The 19873-nt window shown below is 40.8% G+C and overlaps 1 protein-coding gene across 15 annotated transcripts in view; it reads left to right on the top strand.

The window, feature by feature from the left end:
* The first annotated feature begins 18959 nt into the window (after positions 1-18959).
* The window catches only part of MYCBP2 (MYC binding protein 2), a 253255-nt gene continuing 252341 nt past the window's right edge, over positions 18960-19873 (top strand). For 13 of the 15 annotated variants that reach the window (XM_087865059.1, XM_045810924.2, XM_045810925.2 and 10 more), the window contains exon 1: positions 18962-19488. In XM_087865059.1, coding sequence (XP_087721185.1) covers positions 19187-19488 — 302 coding nt within the window. In that variant the 5' untranslated portion in view covers positions 18962-19186. Of the gene's footprint in view, positions 19489-19873 lie in introns of all 15 variants that reach the window. The other 2 variants (XM_045810935.2, XM_087865058.1) reach the window with 1 other exon arrangement.

Here is a 19873-nt window from a genome sequence, read left to right on the forward strand (position 1 = left end):
ACTACTATCTCCATATTGAAGGTGAGGATATTGAGGATCAGAGAGATAAGTAATGTGTCCAAGTTGTTTAAAAAGAATTCGTTAGTTCAGTTCAAAAGTTCAGTTAAAAAGGTCATATACATACATGGTTTAGAGATTATACTAAATGCCATTTTAAAGTATAGTGGGAGGGGTGCCTGGGTAGCGCAGTCGTTAAAGCGTCTGCCTTCGGCTCAGGGCGTGATCCCGGCGTTCTGGGATCGAGCCCCACATCGGGCTCCTCCACTAGGAGCCTGCTTCTTCCTCTCCCACTCCCCCTGCTTGTGTTCCCTCTCTCGCTGGCTGTCTCTATCTCTGTCGAATAAATAAATAAAATCTTTAAAAAAAAAATAAATAAATAAATAAATAAATAAATAAATAAATAAATAAAGTATAGTGGGAAATGATACAAGAATGAAATACAGCACTCAGCCACATCTTAAATTTGTGACCTTGGATACATTTTTTAACCATTCTGAACATAGTTGCCTCATCTAGAATAGAGCGATGGTACTTTGTTATTTGCAATTATATTTTGGGAATGATATTTAAAACTATAGCATGCTATGCAAATATAAGATATTTATCTTAGCTCATCTGCTGCAGAAATTAAATTTTTAAAAAGAGAATAGCTATAAAGTACAATTTAAAAAATCCTAAATATAGAGACATGTAGTAAATAAAGCTAAATATAATTTATGTAAGCCAATTATTTTCATTCTTTCTTAGCTATATATCTACCCATGCATGTATGCAAGTGTGTATACCTGAAGATTTATAAGTAAATATGCATTTTATCAGAGCTGGTAATAAATAAGAAACCTCAAATGTCACTACTTTCCAAATTCACCCTGTTGGGAAAGAAACAGTAACAATGAATCAGCTTATTAAGGTTCTTTTTAACAAATAATTTATCATACTCATAAAGCATAAGATGCCATCGTGATGATTTCTGTGTGTAGAATAAAAAGGAAAGGACAAGAATGGAATGTTCTCATTGATTCTGCAAAATTCTGCTAAACCTCTAGTTGTCTTTATGACTTATTCTCTCACATTTTAGCTCTCCAATTCAATTATTTCACTTTCTGAACTATGGCTGCTTTCTTGCTGAATGTTAGCCATGTTAAAGTAGCCAAATAAAGAGTACAATGTCCCAGAAGTACTTTGGCTTTTAAAATTTATTTTAGGGCTACACCACAAACCCACATGATAACAAATTCACTTCATATAAGACAAACTGTTATTGTAGTACTCTAAAACTGTATCGTTCTATCACCAATTATATAAAGTATGGAATCATAGCAGTGGGATTTATAGTTTTTAATAGTTTATTCAATAGTTGTCAGATCTGTGCAATTATGAAAAGTATAATTCTAATAAGTGAAAATCCATTAAATAACTCTAATCTTTTGAATAGTGAAATTGTAATACTACTACTGACTAATGTGTTTACAATTTTTAGTGTGTCTCATGTTATGTTTTGAACTGGAGTATGCATTTTTCTTGGATAGGACAGTAAGTTGATGCTTTCCTTTGTACTATTTTGTGTTTTTATGTCAGAGTAAAGAAAGAAATTAAGGGATGCTGCTTAGTTCTATGCTTTCGGCTATAAAATGGATTCATCGTACACACACACACAATTTAAGGCACTACTTCCGTTTGTCAACAGAATTAGTTTTCTCTTGCATTCTGTAAACATTCTTAGGATAGGCCAATGTTCATTTTTAGATTGAACTTATATTGCTTTGAAATAAGGATAAATTTTTAAATGTCAGAGACATGATATTAACTCAAATAGAATAGCACCTACATTATAAGCAATATTGGTGGGTTGATTCTAAAATTTACTATTATTTGGCTTTTGTTATATTTTCTTTGGTACAAAGATTAAGTAAACTTTTCTAACACACGGAAAAAATACTCCGTGATTTGTTTGGGGGAAATAGGGGAGTGACAAAAAGAGCATGTCAAAAAAAATATTTGTAATAGCTTTCAATATTATATGTTGGCAGTGTTTTTAAAATTAACAATTAAATTAGTCACTATTTGTACTTAAAAGGAGCCAGACTAATTTTTCTCTTGCCACATTAGAATTGAGGCTGACCTAGTTCCCCAAACTAAAATTGATGTAGACAGTGGTTGGCTTAGGGTGGGGATTTTTCTCTCTGTGGTCAAATATTCATGGGGTTCCCACACCACTACTCAGTTTTATAAAGCACAAAGATAAAACTTGATGTGAAACTGGATTTCTCTTGCCCCTCCTTAAAATAGTTTAAGAAGGAAAATGACAGTGTTTACCAGAACCTATTGTAGCAACAGTAGTTAAGTAATTATGTCTCTTATATCCTGTCCATGATATGCTTCTCAGGGGCCATTTGTGCCTTACACCAGTAACTAACAGAATCATTTGCTCTGTTTCCTGAGCAGAAGTTGAGTGATGATTTACAGGACTACTTTAATTTGAGAGCTTGGTTCTCTACGGCCTTACCAGACCAGAAGGGCAACATCTGTTTACTAAGCCAGGAAAGTAGCATCTATCAAACAAGGAAGTAGCATGTGTGTACCAGTCAGGAGAGGAGAATCGGCCGACCAGACCAAGAGAGTAGCGCCAGATCAGGAGGGTATTACCTGTCTACCAGATCAACAAGGCAGTATAGGTCTACCAGAACAAATGGTTAACATCTACCCAAAACCTAGGAGCGTATCCTCTGCTTACCAGACCAGGAGGGTAGCATTTGTCAGACCCCACAGCAAAGGACATTAAATGAGTTTATTTGATTTTTCTATTTGTCTACTTGTTTTAAAAATCATGTTATGGGAAATGGTAGTAATTTAATATTCAAAGACCCATTTATGTATTTTGGAATGAAAATACAAGCATTAGAAGATAAACCCTTGATTATAGAGTAATGTATTATATAAGCAGTAGGAGATCACAGAAGAGATTATCAGTACTCATAGCTCTACAGAATTTAGTTTCAGATAGTAAACATATTCTAAGTACAATATTTATTCAACTTAATATTTTAAGGAAAGCTATGGTATAAATACATTTATACATAGGCTGGCTTCACTAAAAAGTCTAACAATATTTTTTTCTTGAGAAATCTTAATATGAGGTGAAGCAATTTGCAATGTCAGAAATCTAAAACCATTATGTATAATTTCCATCTTATTCCAAAAATAAGATTACATTGTAGATAAACCAAGAAGCTGTTCTTATTGAAGTGCACCAACAAGATATAACAGTGTTGTTATGACACATTATCTAGACATTCTTATTAATCTGTTTCAAACTAGAAAATAACAAAGAACTATTTCTGTGGGAGAAAAATCAGTTTTGAAGATAAATACTATATAGTCTATGAGAATTATACATTTTAATAATTGGAAAAAACATAGAACTAGCTATTTACTTATTCATTTATTCATAATCCCCATATTATTTTTAGAGATCTGAGTTGATTTGTGTCCAGAGAAGACGAATATAGAAATCAAAAGGGGAAGCCAGAGTATTAGTTCAGTTAGCACAGATCAGTAATTTTTCAACTCTATGACCCCACGTCCCCCTTAGAGCAAATATTGTGTATCAACTTCTTTACCATTCTGATATTAAATTAATAAATAATAAAACTTATCTCTATATGTAATGAAAAATACAATGCCCTAATTTAACGGAAAACTAAAATGAAAGTTTGTTTCTATCTACCCTTCTGTCTATCTACAAATATTTTGGTGTTATGTATAATTATCCTCACTACACATATTTAATAATTAAATATATAAATATCAATTATTTTATAAATATTTTATAAATGTAAACCCAGCTACTATGTTAGGAGAAGCCCAAGCCACAAGGAGAGACCACATGAAGGAGGTCCAAGGTGGCCCAACTGACAGTTCCAGATGAAGTCCCAATGGTGAGAGAGAGTCATCTTAGATGTTCAAGCCCCACTGAGCCCATCTGAGTGTAGCAACACTCAACATCACATAGAACAGAAGAACTTGCCAATTGAGCCAGTTATCCCACAGAAACATAGGAGATAACAAACTTCTGCTGTTTTTAGTCTCTAAATTCTGGGTTGTTTGATTATATAGGAATAGACAACCAAAACAGCATTTATATGTAAAACTGAATTAGGTTCCAGATTCAAGCCAATATAAACAGTTTTCTCATCTATTTGAAGTTCAAATGGTACAATTGAAAGTCTCGGAGGGAAGTGTTCTTCATTGTGAGGGACTGTCCTATATAATGCAGGATGTTTATTAACTCTAGCCCATACCCTAAATGTCAGTAGGGTTTCCTGGTTATTACGACAATGAAAAACATGTCCACGTATTTCCAAAATGCTCTCTTGAGGGGATGGTACTAACTCTGCTAAGAAACACTAACTAAAATGATTATCTGTATAGTGAATACAGTGGTAGGTACTGGGAAAGGTAGAAATGAAATACAATCCATGGCTTCAAGAAATTCACAGCTCAATTGCTAAGATGAAGAAATGAATGAAATTATAACATAGAATGATACTGTTATGATGGAGATGTTTTCCTGGCACTATGGTTGTACCATGGAGGACCAATAGTTAAATCAGCCCTGGGAAGGGTCAAAATAAGTTTCCTGGAGAAGTTAATTATTGAGCTGAGTTCTGAAGTGATCCAAGTGGAGAAGAGAGAGGATGAAAACTCTGGCAGAGGAAACAGCTTGTGCAAAGGCACGGCATGGGGCACTAGAAGCCATTAAGGTAACAAGGTAGGCTGGGGCCAGATGGTGACATATCTTTTATGCCCTACTACAGAGTTCATTTAAACATGAAGGCAATTTTGTAGTACTAGTCAGAGATAATGCCATATGTTCACCACACCACTATGGTAGCAGTTAGCTTGGGACCCTGTGACTTGTTCTGGGCATTGGATGTGGGTGGGATAGATGTAAGCCAGGCCTTGGAGAGCATCCCCTCCAATCTTCTAATTCCTTCTTTTCCTGCCCTGTGCTGAAGGCGATGAAGTCCAGATGGCAAAAGAGAGCTATCTGACTTGTATCAAATGTGTGAGGAGTCAACTTTTATTGAGTTAAGCCACTGAAGTTTGGGGGTATCGATCAGAAGTCTACCAGAAAACGAATCATCCCAGATGGTTCAAATGAAGAGACTTTTATTTTTAAGATTTTATTTATTTATTTATTTATTTATTTATTTATTTATTTATTTATTTATTTATTTATTTTAGGGAGACAGAGAGGCCGAGGAGGGGCCAGAGGAGAGGGAGAGAGAGAATCTTAAGCAGGCTCCACACCCAGCACAGAGCCTGATGCGGGGCTCACTTCCACTACCCTGAGATCATGACCTGAGCTGAAACCAAGAATCGGACACTCAACCGACTAAGCCACCCAGGAGCCCCCAAATGGAGAGACTTTAAGGAAGGAAATCTTTTCAGAGGTATGGACATGGTAAGGGAAGAAACATGGGAGTCAGGAAGTTGTTCCCACTCCTACAACTGAAAAGACAGAGAGGAAATAGAGTTACCAGAGTCCTGAGAGCTGGCGCCGTGGAGAAGGAACTGCCCAGCAGGAACTCCAGTCATGAAGGGACATTGCCACTGCCAGAAGAAGGGGAGAGAGCCAGAAAAAATACCTTGACCTGCCTTTTCTCCTGTCTTTCAGTCTCCTGAGAGGGTATCCCCATTGGGCAAACCCAATCAGAATGCAGCCTTGGGAGAGCCCAGGTGATGCAGTGCCCTGGAGCTCTAGTCTCCTGGGACACAAAGATACTCAGTGAAGGGAGGAGAATGGCTCTGAAGGGTAAAGAGAATAAGCAGTTTCAGGGATTGCCTGTTGTGGCAGCTAGCTTTAATTACTCTAATACAAAATCACTGAAGGATTTGAAGCAGATATTTAAAATAAGTTCTATTGAAATATAATTCATAGGCCATAAAAATGTATCCTCTTAAAGCATACAATTCAGTGGTTTTTAGTATATTCACACAGTTGTACAATCATCCACACTAATTCTAGAACAATTTCATCATATCACCCATCCCCCCCAAAATGCCATACCTATTAAGTAGTCCCTCCCATCCCCCCTCTTCCCAAACCACGGGCAACCACAATCTACTCTGTTTCGATGGCTATGTCTATTTTGGATGTTGCCTATAAACGGAATCATACAATATGTGGCCTTTGTGCCCGGCTTCTTTCATTTAGTATAACATCTACAAGGTTCATTCCATGTTGTAGCATGTGTCCACTTTTATTGCTGGATAATATTTCATTGCATATAGTACAGTTTTCAAAAATGACAGCTGTGTAGAGAGTAGGATGGACCGAACCAAAAATCAATGGCTGAGGAATGTGTGTAAGTTGGGGAGTGATCACATCCTCTAAAAGCATTCTCTTAACAGACCAAGAAATATGTTAGAGAAGATAAACAGCACTCTTAATCTCCTGTCCCAAAACAGCCTCTTTTCCTGGGTTCCCATCTCAGTGAATGACACCATTATCCACCCAGAATCTGGGAGTCACATTAGGATCCTCCATTCCTCTCACCCTCAACATTAGATCACTTTTTCTTGTGCATCTTACCTCTTGAACAGTCCTCTCTCCTCTATGCTGACTGACTTAGCTGAAGCCCTCAACAGGTCATGCTGAGCTACAACATGTCTTTTGTTCATGGTGCCTGATACGTTCTAACCATCAGGAGAATAATGATGATAGAAGACGGATGGATAGGGGAGAAGCAGTACCTTATCTCATTGTTGAGTTAGGAAGCAGAAATTGGGCATGTATAGCCCCAACCCCTACCTCCTTTCATCCTTCAGAGATCACACAATCTCTTCCCTATCATGTAAGGGGGACTACCCTGACAGTATTAAAGTGAGTGGATGGCTGGAACTGTTAATATCTGGGGTTCAGAAAAGACAGCTTTTTTGGCTTTGTATTAAGCTCTGTCCCCTTGCTTAGCCATTCTTGTAATAAAGATAAGTTTTTGCTTTCATTTGCTACAAACGTTTTTTATGACTTTTTTATCAGAGGCTGAAAAAGGACTATAGCACATACCAAATTTACTGTTTCTCAGTAGCCAAGTGCAAAGGGAATCATGATCAATTATGAAATTTTTATTAATAAAAAGAAAAAGAATGGGCTTTAGGGAAAGCAATTTTTTTGAGTACTTAGTTATAAGATGAAATTTAGAACATGGCATGTCATGAATAATGCCATCAATATTTTAAGCAAATGCAATGACAAATTTTGTATATCTTTTTTTTTTTTAAGATTTTATTTATTTATTCGACAGAGATAGAGACAGCCAGCGAGAGAGGGAACACAAGCAGGGGGAGTGGGAGAGGAAGAAGCAGGCTCATAGCGGAAGAGCCTGATATGGGGCTCGATCCCATAATGCCAGGATCACGCCCTGAGCCGAAGGCAGGCGCTTAACCGCTGTGCCACCCAGGCGCCCCTAAATTTTGTATATCTTAATCACAGAAACTGTCCTTTTAAGTTCCCCAGGAAATCAGATCTGAAACAAGAACTTGCATGCAAGAAGTTCATTAGACGTTACACTAGACATTAGACACTACACAAGGAATAAAACTTGTAAAGAAGTGAAGAAAGCAAGCTTAGGTAGCAGGAGAAGTTGAACTGAGGATCAGTTGAGAAGCATCAGCCAAACACACAGAGAGCTAAGGAACTGGGATGGCCTGTAGAGTTGTCCCCAAATTAAGGAAAGGCTAGGCTCTTGTACCACTGCAATGTTAAGTCACTGAAACAAAATGCAACTCAGGGAGGGGACACAACCATGGTCCAAACAACAACCTTCCGCTGAGGACAACGCTCAGAGAAGGAAGGGCTCGGCTGTGAGCTGTCAGCAGCCAACACCTCTGACCGCTGGGAAATAAGTGACTCAATCACAAAAGGCAGTCAATCAGGGCAATAGCCTATAATATCCATTTCAGTTCACTCCTAACATTGCTCAATTTCATATGCTTCTCTAGAGAGTTCACCCCATATACAGAATTCTGGGTTCTTTTTTTTTTTTTTTCTGCAGAAACCTAAATGAGGAAAATAAGTGGATTAAACCACAGTCCTTGTTGCTACAGTTTCACTACTAAAATGGAAATTCATAATGACCCTCCTCCCTACCTGTCCTAGATTTCCTTTACCTTCAGCTAGAACCTCTGCTAGTCTAGGTGGCTTACCTTGTAGGGTTACCCACACTCATTCCTGAGAGTCTTGGGCCCCTAGTCACCATGCCCTTTTCAGGCCATGTGGACTCGTACTTGTTCCTTTAACATCAAAATTGCGTAAGGGGTATCAAAAGACACATCCATGGCTTGCCTAAGTGTTATACATACTCTTCCCTGCTCCCATATGGAACAGCAGCCCTACTTACTTCTTTTTTTTTTTTTTTTAAGATTTTATTTATTTGAGAGAGAGAGTGAGTGAGAGACAGAGAGCACATGAGCAGGGGCAGAGGGAGAGGGAGAAGCAGGCTCCCTTGCTGAGCAAGGAGCACAATGTGGGGCTTGATCTCGGGACTCTGAGCCACCTAGGTGCCCCACTATCTACTTCTGATGACATGGGTCAATTCCTCCTGCCAGTATAGAGACTCTTTTCTTAGTGTTGGTCTCTTGGACTGAGGAGCTTGAAGTGACTGAGAGCAGCCATGATTCTAAGTCCAATGGAACTCTTACTGTGCTGTCTGGTGAAAATATTTGACCTTTGGGAATTAGGAGCTCTAGAACTAGAGTCTAAGCAGGACAGAAAGCAGATATTCTCTAAGGGTTCGTTGGGAGTAGGGCCACTACTACTTTCACTTTGGGTTCTTGAATTAATATATTCTACCAATTAGGGACACAGTGTCATGTAATAGCTGTTAATTTAAGGTATATCATGTGTAACTGTGCCCCAATTGCACCTTCAATTCTATCAACACCAAGTTCCAGGTGGCAATTTATGTGATAGGGTAAGTGGACCCAATGGACATTGTATTTGTTTCCTCTTATTGCTGTAACAGATTTACTAGGTTAAAACAAACCAAATGTACTATCTTACATTTCTGTTGGTCAGAAGTACTAAAATCAAGATGTTAGCAGGGCTATATTTTTTGTAGAGGCTGTAGGGAAGACTTCATTTCCTTGTCTTTTCCAGCTTCTAGAGGCCACCTGCATTCCTTGGCTTATGGCCTTCCCTCCAGTCAAAGCCAGCAGCATAGCATCTTTAAATCTCTCTCTCCTACTCTCTCCTCTCCTTATCATCACATCTTCTCTGACTCTGTTTCCATTGTCACACTACCTTTTCTCACTCTGACCAACCTGCCTCCTTCTTATAAGAATCTTGTTGGGGCACCTGGGTGGCTCAGCTGATTTAGCGGCCGACTCTTGATTTTGGCTCAGGTCATGATCTTGGGGTTGTGAGATCAAGTCCCACATGGGCCTCTGTGCTCAGCAGAGAGTTTACTGGAGATTCCCTCCCTCTCTGCAACCCCCCTCTTTTTCTCTAAAATAAGTAAATAAATCTTAAAAGCCCATACCAATTACCAAAGCCATCTGCTACTACCTATAAGTCTTACTTCAGGTCACTGCTCTTTATGTGCAAAATGGATGACATGGACCATGCATGAAGTGTGAACCATTGGGAGGATTTTGCCTCATCACTATCACATCATAGTGTAGTAAAAGTTCATTTCAGCTTGCACCTACTTACCAAGTCAACCTACGCTTGAACCAAGCTCAGCATTTTTCTCTTCCGCCAGCCAGTCTTAAAGGACTCTATAATCCCATGTAGCCATATTGATTGAGCTTAGAGGCAGGTATCAGTGCAATAATGGTTGATGGACAAAGGAGTCTGGCCACACATCCCTGCAGCTTACTTGTGCCATGGCCCTGCTCATGCCCAGTCCTGGTTATATTACTTACTCTGACCATAGGTTTTGCTGGGCCCACTGGACCTTAAGAGTTAGTGGGTCTGACAAAACTCAGCTCCTTATAGGCAGTTCAACAACTTGACATCTCATGGTGAGGTGCTCTGTCTCTATTAGGGCCTGCCAGAAGCCATTTTTCTATAGTTTATGATTTTTTTGCTAAAAGGTTGTTTTGTTTTGTTTTGTTTTGTTTTGCCTTGCTTCAGACCCTTGGACTTTTCTTCATGATTTTCCCATGGAAATTGCCCACTCATTCCACAGTATCTTTCCCTCCCACGACACATCTAATATCATAGGCTCTGTCATGTTGTATGGTCCAAAAAGCAAAACTGCTCGCTCCACAGTTGAGAGGTGATGCAGAGCCCTGTACTGTTCTGGGCAGTACTTAAAGTTGGCAGCCATCTGTGTTATTCAGGAAATGTGTCAGAGCAATATTCTCAAGTAAATATAATGCCTGCAGACTCAGAGAAGCCTAGCAAGCATTGTCGCTCCTTCTTTGTGGTAGGAAGTGTGAGATGTGATAACTTACCCTTTACTTTGTAGGAGATTTCTGACATGTCTCAGACCACTGGAACCCTAACTTTCAGAATTTCACTGTCTCTTCTCGCTACATCTATGGTGCTCAACAAGAGTAATCTAGCTTCAAAGTCTTTATAATGAACACTTTCCTTAAGCCTCTCAAAAGCTTATGCTATCGCACCTACAAGTGCATTCTATCTGCAACTATCCCATCTTAGTTTACCTCCAGTGAATGTTTCAGCAACTACCCAGTTCTACCCATCTCAGGGCTATCACACTCAGCCTACCACCAGTGATGGTCTGTTAGGTTTTTCTGTTGCTGCATAATAGTATTGTCACAAACTTAGTGCTTGATTTTATCACACACTTACTATCTGACAGTTTCCGTACATTAGAAGACAGGGCATGGCTTAGCTCTGTCCTCTGCAAGGCTGCCATCAAGGTGTCAGCTGGGGCTACAGTCTCATCTGAGACTCAGCTGAGAAAGGAATCACTTCCAAAGCCATATGGTTTTTGGCAGAATTCAGTTCCTTGCAGGCTGCCCAACTGCGGGACTCAGTCCTTAGTGGTTATAGGCCAGAGGCTACTACCATCAACTCCTTGCCATGTGTACCTCTCCATGTGGTGGCTCACACGGCAGCTTGATCCTTCCAAATCAACAAGGACGAGGAGGCTCCAGCAAGACGGGAGTAATACTATTAATACTAACTTAATCATATGTGTAATCATGTACATCCTGTCATTTTTGCCGTATTCTATTGGTTAGAAGAAATTTTCAGGCCTTACCTCGCACAAGGGGAAAGGCTTATACAAGGGCAGGTATATGAGGAGATGGAGATCATGGGGTCATCCTAGAAACTGTCCACAACAGATTGGATCCCCATTGCCAACCAACCAGTGGATGATCAAGCTCCAACTTCCATCCCATTGTAGAGTTCACTTTTTCAGAACATTCCCCATACCAACTGACTTAAGTCAGGTTCCTTGGGAAACAGACTTAGAAATGGAGACTTGCATGCAGGAAGTTTATTGTCGAGTGCTTTCAACAATACTGCCTGTGAATGAGTGAGGAAAGCAGGATGGGTCAAGAGAGAGAAAGAAATGGAACTGCAATGCAATTGCAACAAAGGCCTTAGCTAATTCCATGGAGAATTCTGGAGCAGGGATGGCTCTTCAAAATCATCTTGAATTAAGGTCAGAGGTCCAGATCTTTGTACACCACATCCACCCGTTATTTGACGCATACTCCCTCTGGGGCTGGAGTGGAACCTTGAGTGAGACAGCTCCCTAAAGCCAAGAGTAACTTATGAAAAGGGACTTAGGTATGAGCAGTCAACACTCCCAGAAGCTAGGGGAATAAGTGCCTCAGATCTAGAAGGTTATCTGGAAGGTACTGGGGCTGGAGTGGAACCTTGAGTGAGACAGCTCCCTAAAGCCAAGAGTAACTTATGAAAAGGGACTTAGGTATGAACAGTCAACACTCCCAGAAGCTAGGGGAATAAGTGCCTCAGATCTAGAAGGTTATCTGGAAGGTACATCAATGCAGTAATCTTTAATAAATCCAATGGCATGATATAAAATATAGTTCAGTGAACTATAAAGCAAGAAAATTTTTAAAATTAAAAAAATTTAAATTTAAAATTTAATTTTTAATTTAAAAATTTTTAAAGCAAGAAAACTGAGGACCTAGGGGAATGAGTGATTTTTATGCTTTTCACTATTTTTTCGTAAATATTTCTTCTTTCAGACAGACTACTCAAGAAACCAGATAGAAAGCACACTTTTTTGACAAGATGTTGGAGCTGGTGTATTGAGTAGGAACATTTTTATCTACAAGTAACAGAATACTTCATTAACAGTAGTTGAGACAATTTAGAGTTCTTTTTCTTGTATAAAAACAAGTTGAAACTTTGTTTAATGACTTTATAATGTCAAGGCCAATGTCAGTGATGCTCTCGGCCTATATCTCATACCTCTTGTCTCATGGCTACAAATGTCAGCCATTCTGCCCATTTTTAAAGTGGAAAGAGAAACAGAAGCAATAAGAACAGATTTTCCTTTATCTTGCTGGTCTGAATTGTCTCCTAAAGCCAACCCCAAATGCAGGAGAGGCTCACAGAAAGAATATTTCACTTTTTCTAGTCTTTAGAGGCAGGCAAGGAAGGTAGGATGGGGGGGGGGCGGTAGATTTGGACTGGGTGTGGTGAATCAGTCAATTTCGTTTTCAAACCAGGTTTTTGTTTTGCTGAATGAGCTCTGATGCACAAGCTTTAAAGACCAGATATGAGATGATAAAATGCCATCATTTGGCTGAGAAGCCAAATCAAGTATATTATTTGGATGGAAGACTATCCATACCACTCAGGTCCAAACATGAAAACAGTAAGGCAGGTGCCAGGTCATTAAGAGGGGGAATTGAATATGAGGAACTAATTGCAACAGTAGTGAAGGAGCTAAAAAGGCCAATGAAGGACAGAGGCATCTAAGGACTGATATCTGCAGGAAGCCACTATAATGCCTAGGGCTGGAGAGACCAAAGGAGGAGATGCTACTACCAGATTCAGGGAGCTGGGGCTGCCCAATGAGAGCTACTTCCACAACAGAGGCTACCTGGCTAGAATTGGATCATGGAGGAAGTTGCCCAGCAGGAGTGGAACCACAGAGGAGATGTTGCCCAAAGCAGAAAGAGAGGTGGGGGCAGGAGGTCTGGAGGCATGGTTTCTCCCCTCTTCCCACTTCCCAACCATCTGTCTCACTCCATTGGCTGAATCTAATTTGAAGCTAGGGAGCCTAGAAAATGCAGTTTGCAGGGCTCACTCCTTTGTTTTACAGAGCAGAGCAGGGAAATAGGAATGGACTCAGGAACAAATACGCAAATGACTGCCACTCCATCCCACCAGCATGTAGAGGTGGACTTTAGGAATACTTGTGTGGAAGCCACAGTTTTTCTCCAGAAGCACTGTTGTCTTTGTTCTACCACATTAATAATTTAGTTCCCAACATGTGACATCATACAGATAAGATTAATCTGCCTAAACTAAGAAAATACTGTCACCAAAAATTAATTTAGGAAAGGATGAACTATGTTTCATGTATTATATGTTTTAAAAAACTTTAAACAGCTTCTGGCCCAGTATGAAGGCAAACCTGATATGATAAAAAGGGGAAAAATCTTTTTAAGCGAATTAAGTATTAAGAACTAATAAATCAACTTATTTTTACTTTCAAAATATAAAAGTAAAAATATTGATCAAAACAGGAATTTGAACTAGGCGGAGCTAAGACTTTCATGTTAATTACAGATAAATTAACAGAGAATGTGAGCCATGGATAGTATATAATTGTTGACCCTAGAAGTGTACCATAGCCACCAGCCATTTGAGAAGAAACTATGATTTGTTTTGACTATTATGTGTCAAAATGCAGCCATCAGTTAAAATTCCAAAAACTCACTGAACTTAATGAAAGTAAGCAATATGTTTTGTGAATTAACAAATCATACAAGAGCAGAGTGTTTTAGGGAAACAAATAATCTTTGGATTCTATTCTTCTTGTCATGTCAAGATATAGTAAATCTGTGTTTGTGAAAAAGACTCTGTCAAAAAACATACTTTCAAATCCAAGTATATATAACTGAAAGTGTAAAATTGTTTCTTCCTCTGGCACACGATTGGGATACACCCCAAATAAGGAAGACCACACATAGTATTAATAATAGTTATTAACACGTAGTGTGCTAAGCAAGTCCTTCATATATATTATTTAACTTAATCCTCAAAGAATCTAATGAAGTAGGTGCTCTTATTATCCTCATTTTATTGATAAGAAAACACAGCCTGAAAGACAGTGCATGTCTTTAAAATAAGATCTCACTTAGTATAATCATTTTAGAGCCATTTAGATATAACCCGATATCTGGATTAGCCAAGAACTATCTTAAAAACAATATATTTCAAGGAAATTTTGATATGATAAAATTACTATTATGTAAGAATTTCAATAGTCCTCCAGGGTTTACGAAGATATGATTTAATTATTAAACTAGTTAACCTTAGTAATAATGACCAACCTAATAATTTATAAACCACCGTGAAGTTTTCAAGGTTAAAATGAAAGGTTCTTACATTGCTTTTTCAAAGAATTATACTTTATATGCCTTTATCATTTGTGAAAGCTTCTTTTGGTCTAAAATGCATCACAACAATAAGACTTTTAAAATATGATTTGCATTCAAATATATATTAATGAATTTCACATACTTCAAAGAATATCTTCACATTTGGAATAATTTTTCAGGACTGAAAATATCCATATTTACCTCAACCTCCCTAGAATTTAAATTTTTCATTTATAGCAAAACATAAAATTTGTATCTTTAAAAACTAATATGAATAAAAAGAAAAAAGCATTAACTCTCCATGCCTACAAATTACAGAATCTTCCAAGGCTCTAAAAATAACATTTGTTTAAAGCAAGAGGTCAAGATATCTAGGGGATCCAATATGTGATTTTTGTTTAAAAGAATTTAAATTGCCATGTTGAATCTTTTCTGTTCATTTTGCAGTATTAAATATAGTACATAAAATAATTTTCATTTTAAGTGCATATGGTCATTTTGTCAAGAATGTAGAATCATGGGTCCTTAAGGGAAGGTTACCAAAGAGTGAAATATTTCGTCACTCTTCAAGCTTGAGCATTTTTTTTCTTCCAAATTGTTCTCAGCTACTAAATTTGTTTTAAAATGGTCTCAGCTACCAATTTTTTTTAAATGTTCCAACACTGTTGTACAAATTTGGGAAACGAACCCGACTCTTGACTTGACCACAGCATTTTCAGCAGTCTTGATGTTCCTCATAACATACATGCTTTCTGTGTTTGTAATCATAGCTTTAGTACAATATTAACCTTTTAAATGAAACTAACAACATCAATCATTGTCCTCTTACGTACACTTTATGGTTTCTGCCTGTTATTTACTTCATCAGCCCTGATGGCTTCCTTAAAAAAAAAAACAAAAACAAAAACAAAAAAACATATCCTTAAATATATAGAGTACAAAAAATATAAATCTGAAGAGTTTAGAAAATTGTACTCGCAGGTTTGTAATTTCAAGTGGAAAAGAGACAAAATCTGTGATTGTACGTGTAAAAGACGAAGCCACAGTCTTACACAATCATTGAGGACAGATGCTTTTGAGAAATGAACATGATTATCAACCACAAAGACTAAAAAATACTACGCGTTTCATTTATAAAATGGGCAAAGTCAAAATCTGCCTTAGTTCAATGTTATTCTTTGCCGGCGATTGAGTCCTGAAGTCTTGTCTAGCCAATTCTGACACCCAACCCGCCCAGTGCTCCCTCCACCCTCCCTCCGAAGCAAAGGCACACACGCCCAGCCCAGCCTGGCCAGAAGATAAAGCTAAGATGGCAGCGCCGAAAGTACTGGAGCCGTGCTCAGTAGGGCTGGAAAAACAAAAGCAAATCTCTATATTCTTTCATTCTGCATTTTCTTGAATAACAAGAGCCCCCACCCCCACGCCCACCACACAGGCAGTGTGAGGCATTCAGTAGTAGTACGCGCAGGATTGTCAGGAGGGGACTCTCGCTTTGCACGCGGCAAGAAACCCACATCTCCCGCCTGCAGCGACAGTTCAGGTGGCTCTCGCGACTTGCCTTGGAGACCACTCTCCCCTCAAATCCCCTTGGCAGTGGAATTAAGGGTGACTCCAAACGCCCTTTCGTTGCCGGCACGCGCCCCATTCCCCGCCAACCCAAGAGAACCTTCCCAAGTGCCCAGCTGCCACGGCAGTAGCTGTAGCAGTGCCCGGGGAGCGCGCAAGTGCCCAAGCAGGAAAGAGGAGGTGGCGGAGGAGAAAAAACTGCATTGGCTATCAATTTAGAGTACAGCGGCCCGTTGCCGCTACCGTGGAAGGAAATGCGGCCAACCGCAACAGAAACGCCACTCTCAGGCACCTAAGTGAGCATGTGTGCGACTCCGCGCAAGCCTAGTTGCGCCGCTCAATGACAACGGGTTTCGTAAGAAATTATCCAGTTACCGGGTTTTGCGTGTACCCAGAAGGCTCAGGAAGGGGCCTGCCTGGGACAGAAGCTTGTGGTAAAAACTGAAGTGAAATAAGGGGTGGGAAGAATTCTGAGAACCGTGCAGCCGCTGGGTTCTATCCCCACTAAAACTCCAAGAGGGCTGTGACTGAGCAAGCCACTTCCTAAACCTGAACTGGAAATGCTTCTCTTTGCAGGCGTCATTCATTCATTCATTCATTCATTCATTCATTCATTCATTCATTCATTCATTCATTCAGCCAATACTTGGTTCCCTCCTGCTTAGGGCTAGAGCCTGTGCTAGGAGCTGAGAAAGTCATGGGGGAACAGACAGAGACACCATTACTGTCCTCACGGAAAAGTCTAGTGTTTTGTTCTGTGTGTTACAATTTGTGAAAAGCCATGTGCCAACGTGGACATCTAGATGTTTGAAGTCCTCCTACAATCTCATGCAATATTATTTTGACCATTATTCAGAGGATGAAGTTTACCCAAAGACATACAAATAGCAGAGTCAGGATCTAAATTCTGGTTTCTCAGAGCCTGTTGGCTACCTGGCTGGCTGATCGACAGCAAGGAACCCTTGCAGCTCCTACTTGTTCAGGCCTTTAACTGTACTAGCACTTCACTGCCTCAACACCTCGTCTCTGGCGGGGGGGGGGGTGGGGGGGGGTGGGGGGTGGGGGGTGGGGGGGTGGGGGGTGGGGGTGGGGGAGCTTCCTGTTCAACGCTGAGGTTTATAACTGTGCTGAAGCATCAAGACAGGAATTTAGTTTAACAAATAATTACTGGTGACCTACTATGTGCCAGTTTCTAGACTAGGGGCTGAGGAAAACACAAAGATAAATAAGAAGCTCTTGTTTATGAGCTCATAGTTGAGGAAACAAGTACAAAACCTGTTTAACAAGGCTACTCACAGTGCTAAAATACCATGACTTCCCATGCCAGTCCTTTGTCCCTATGTTTTTATTATCCCAGTTGTAGCTATCATTTTTTTTAAATCAAAATGACATCCATATGTTAAAGACCCAGGTAAAATGCACTGCTTTAGCACTCTCTCCCCCCAAAAGCCAGAATTAATTTATTCCTACACTCCTTGTTTATATTTTCAAAACACTAAACAAGGTTTTGGGTTTTGTCTTGTTTTTGAGAAGCACATTTGTGGAAACGGCATAGACTTAAGAGGTAGTAAGTAATGGGTGCTTGGGTGGCTCAGTGGGTGGAGCAGTGGACTCCTGGTTTCAGCTCAGGCCAAGATCTCAGGGGTCCTGGGTTTCTAGGAGCATCCCTCCCCCCTTCCCCGTGCTCTCTCTCAAATAAATAAATAAATAAATCTCTTTTTTTTTCTTTTTTTCTTTTTTTAAGAGCTAGTAAGTAGATAAAATAGTATTGGGAATGATAGGATCAGGAAATGATTCTGTCAGGAATATAAATAAGGCTAACTTCAAATTGAGAGTCACATGGAAAAAACTTAGGAATCAGAGTTCATTGGCACATGCATTTCTAGAGCACTTACTTATAAGGGGTTAGTAGAATAGCTTGGCAGAAGGGACTCAGCAAATGTTACATTTTAAGAGATAAAATGATAAGATCTTTGGTAGATGTGACATTTTCAGATGTTTCACATAGTCACAGTTAGCAGCTGCAGGTCAGATTCAAGAATTATCTCTGGTAATGTAAGTCTGGGCAGAAAAAGATAAGCCATTAAGTGACCACTGTCAAGAGATAAGAGTGCACTCCAAGGATGAGTGTGGGGTCAACATAACATGTAAGAAAAGTACTACTGCATTAAGGTTTAGCTCTGTGGTAAATGTTGAGAATAAGAATTTAGTAATGTGAATTATCTGTGAATTCTACTTTCATAGAAAAAAGAATGCGCTAGCTTACTACCTGTTTTTCGAAATAAAAGCCATTTTACTCTTATAAAAAATCCAAAATAAAATCGCCGGAGATACTTCTAATTTGGCTGGCCTTCTCTGCCTTTGATTCTGAATTAACCAGCACCGTTCCCAGTAAATCTTCATGTTGGCAGCACACACTTTGAGAAAAAGAAGAGTGCATAACACTCATTCTCTGGCGGGGGATGGGGGGGGACATTCCCTCTTTAAGGTCCAAGTTCTCCCACCTGGAGGGGAACCCCATTACCTGAAGCCAAGAGCCTGTAGCTGACAGCCTTCCCAGCACTTTCCTTACTTTTCCTCAAGCTGCTAGTAAAACACGGAGAAGTGGATTTCTTTCAGATTCCGCACAACTCAAAAGCCCCACACCCAAAGCCCTGAGGCGGAGGGAGTGGTGGCGAGAGGGGGTGGGGAGGGAAAAGGGCTGGAGTTACTGAGCATGTGCGAGCAGTGGCGCATGCCCAGTGCGGACGGCAGCTTCCCATTGCGGGCAGCCCCGGCGGTGGCAGCGGTGGCGGCGGCGGCAGCGGCGGCACCGCCTCCTCCTCACACTCCCGAGGTGGCGGGGTTAGATGAGCGGTCCCAGTAGTGGCGAGGGCGGCGCAGGAGGGAGAAGGAGAAGACGGAGGAGGAGGAGGAGGACGCTGTCTTTGTAGTCTCCTGCTGCGGGAACGAGAGGCCGCCGCCGGAGCCGTCGTCGTTGGAAAAGGGCTGTGTGTGCGCGCGCGTGTCTGCTTGCCCGGCCCGCAGGGACGAGGCGGCGGCGGCGAGGATGATGATGTGCTCAGCGACTGCTTCCCCCGCCGCCGCCTCTTCGGGGCCCGGCGGGGACGGATTCTTCCCAGCCGCCACCATCTCTTCCTCCCCGGCGCCGGGGGCGCTGTTCATGCCGGTTCCCGAGGGTTCCGTGGCTGCCGTGGGGCTGGGGCTGGGGCTGCCGGCCGCGGACTCCCGGGGTCACTACCAGCTGCTGCTGTCTGGCCGGGCCCTGGCCGACCGCTACCGGAGGATTTACACAGCTGCGCTCAGTGACAGGGACCAGGGGGGCAGCAGCGCTGGACACCCAGCCTCCAGGTGCGTCTCCAGTGACCTTCCTTGGGCCACATGCCGCATGTGTGTGCGTGCGTGTGTATGTATGTATATATGCATGTATGTGTGTCTGCGTACCTGTTTACTGAGCTGTCTTTCTGCAAGCGCTTGATGGATGGTGGAAGCACTTACTGAAATAGGGTGCGGTGGCAACAATTTCTTCCGTGTGTGTGTGACTGTCTTTGTGGGGGGTTTGTGAGAGTGGGAGGTAGCGTGTGATGTTAGAAAAGGTGATGGTGCCGGTCGGTTATGACACGTGTGTGTGTATTGTTGAGGAAGGAGGAGGGGTTGGTAGAGGGTAAGAGGGCATTGCACGGAGAGAATTTGCAAGAGTGGTGAGGAAAGTGGCGTTTCCAGTATCTCTGCCGCA

This window comes from Ursus americanus, chromosome 10 (genome assembly GCF_024610735.1).
Source record: "Ursus americanus isolate L20-20 chromosome 10, mUrsAme1.1.p, whole genome shotgun sequence".
NCBI classification, from domain to species: Eukaryota; Metazoa; Chordata; class Mammalia; order Carnivora; family Ursidae; genus Ursus; species Ursus americanus.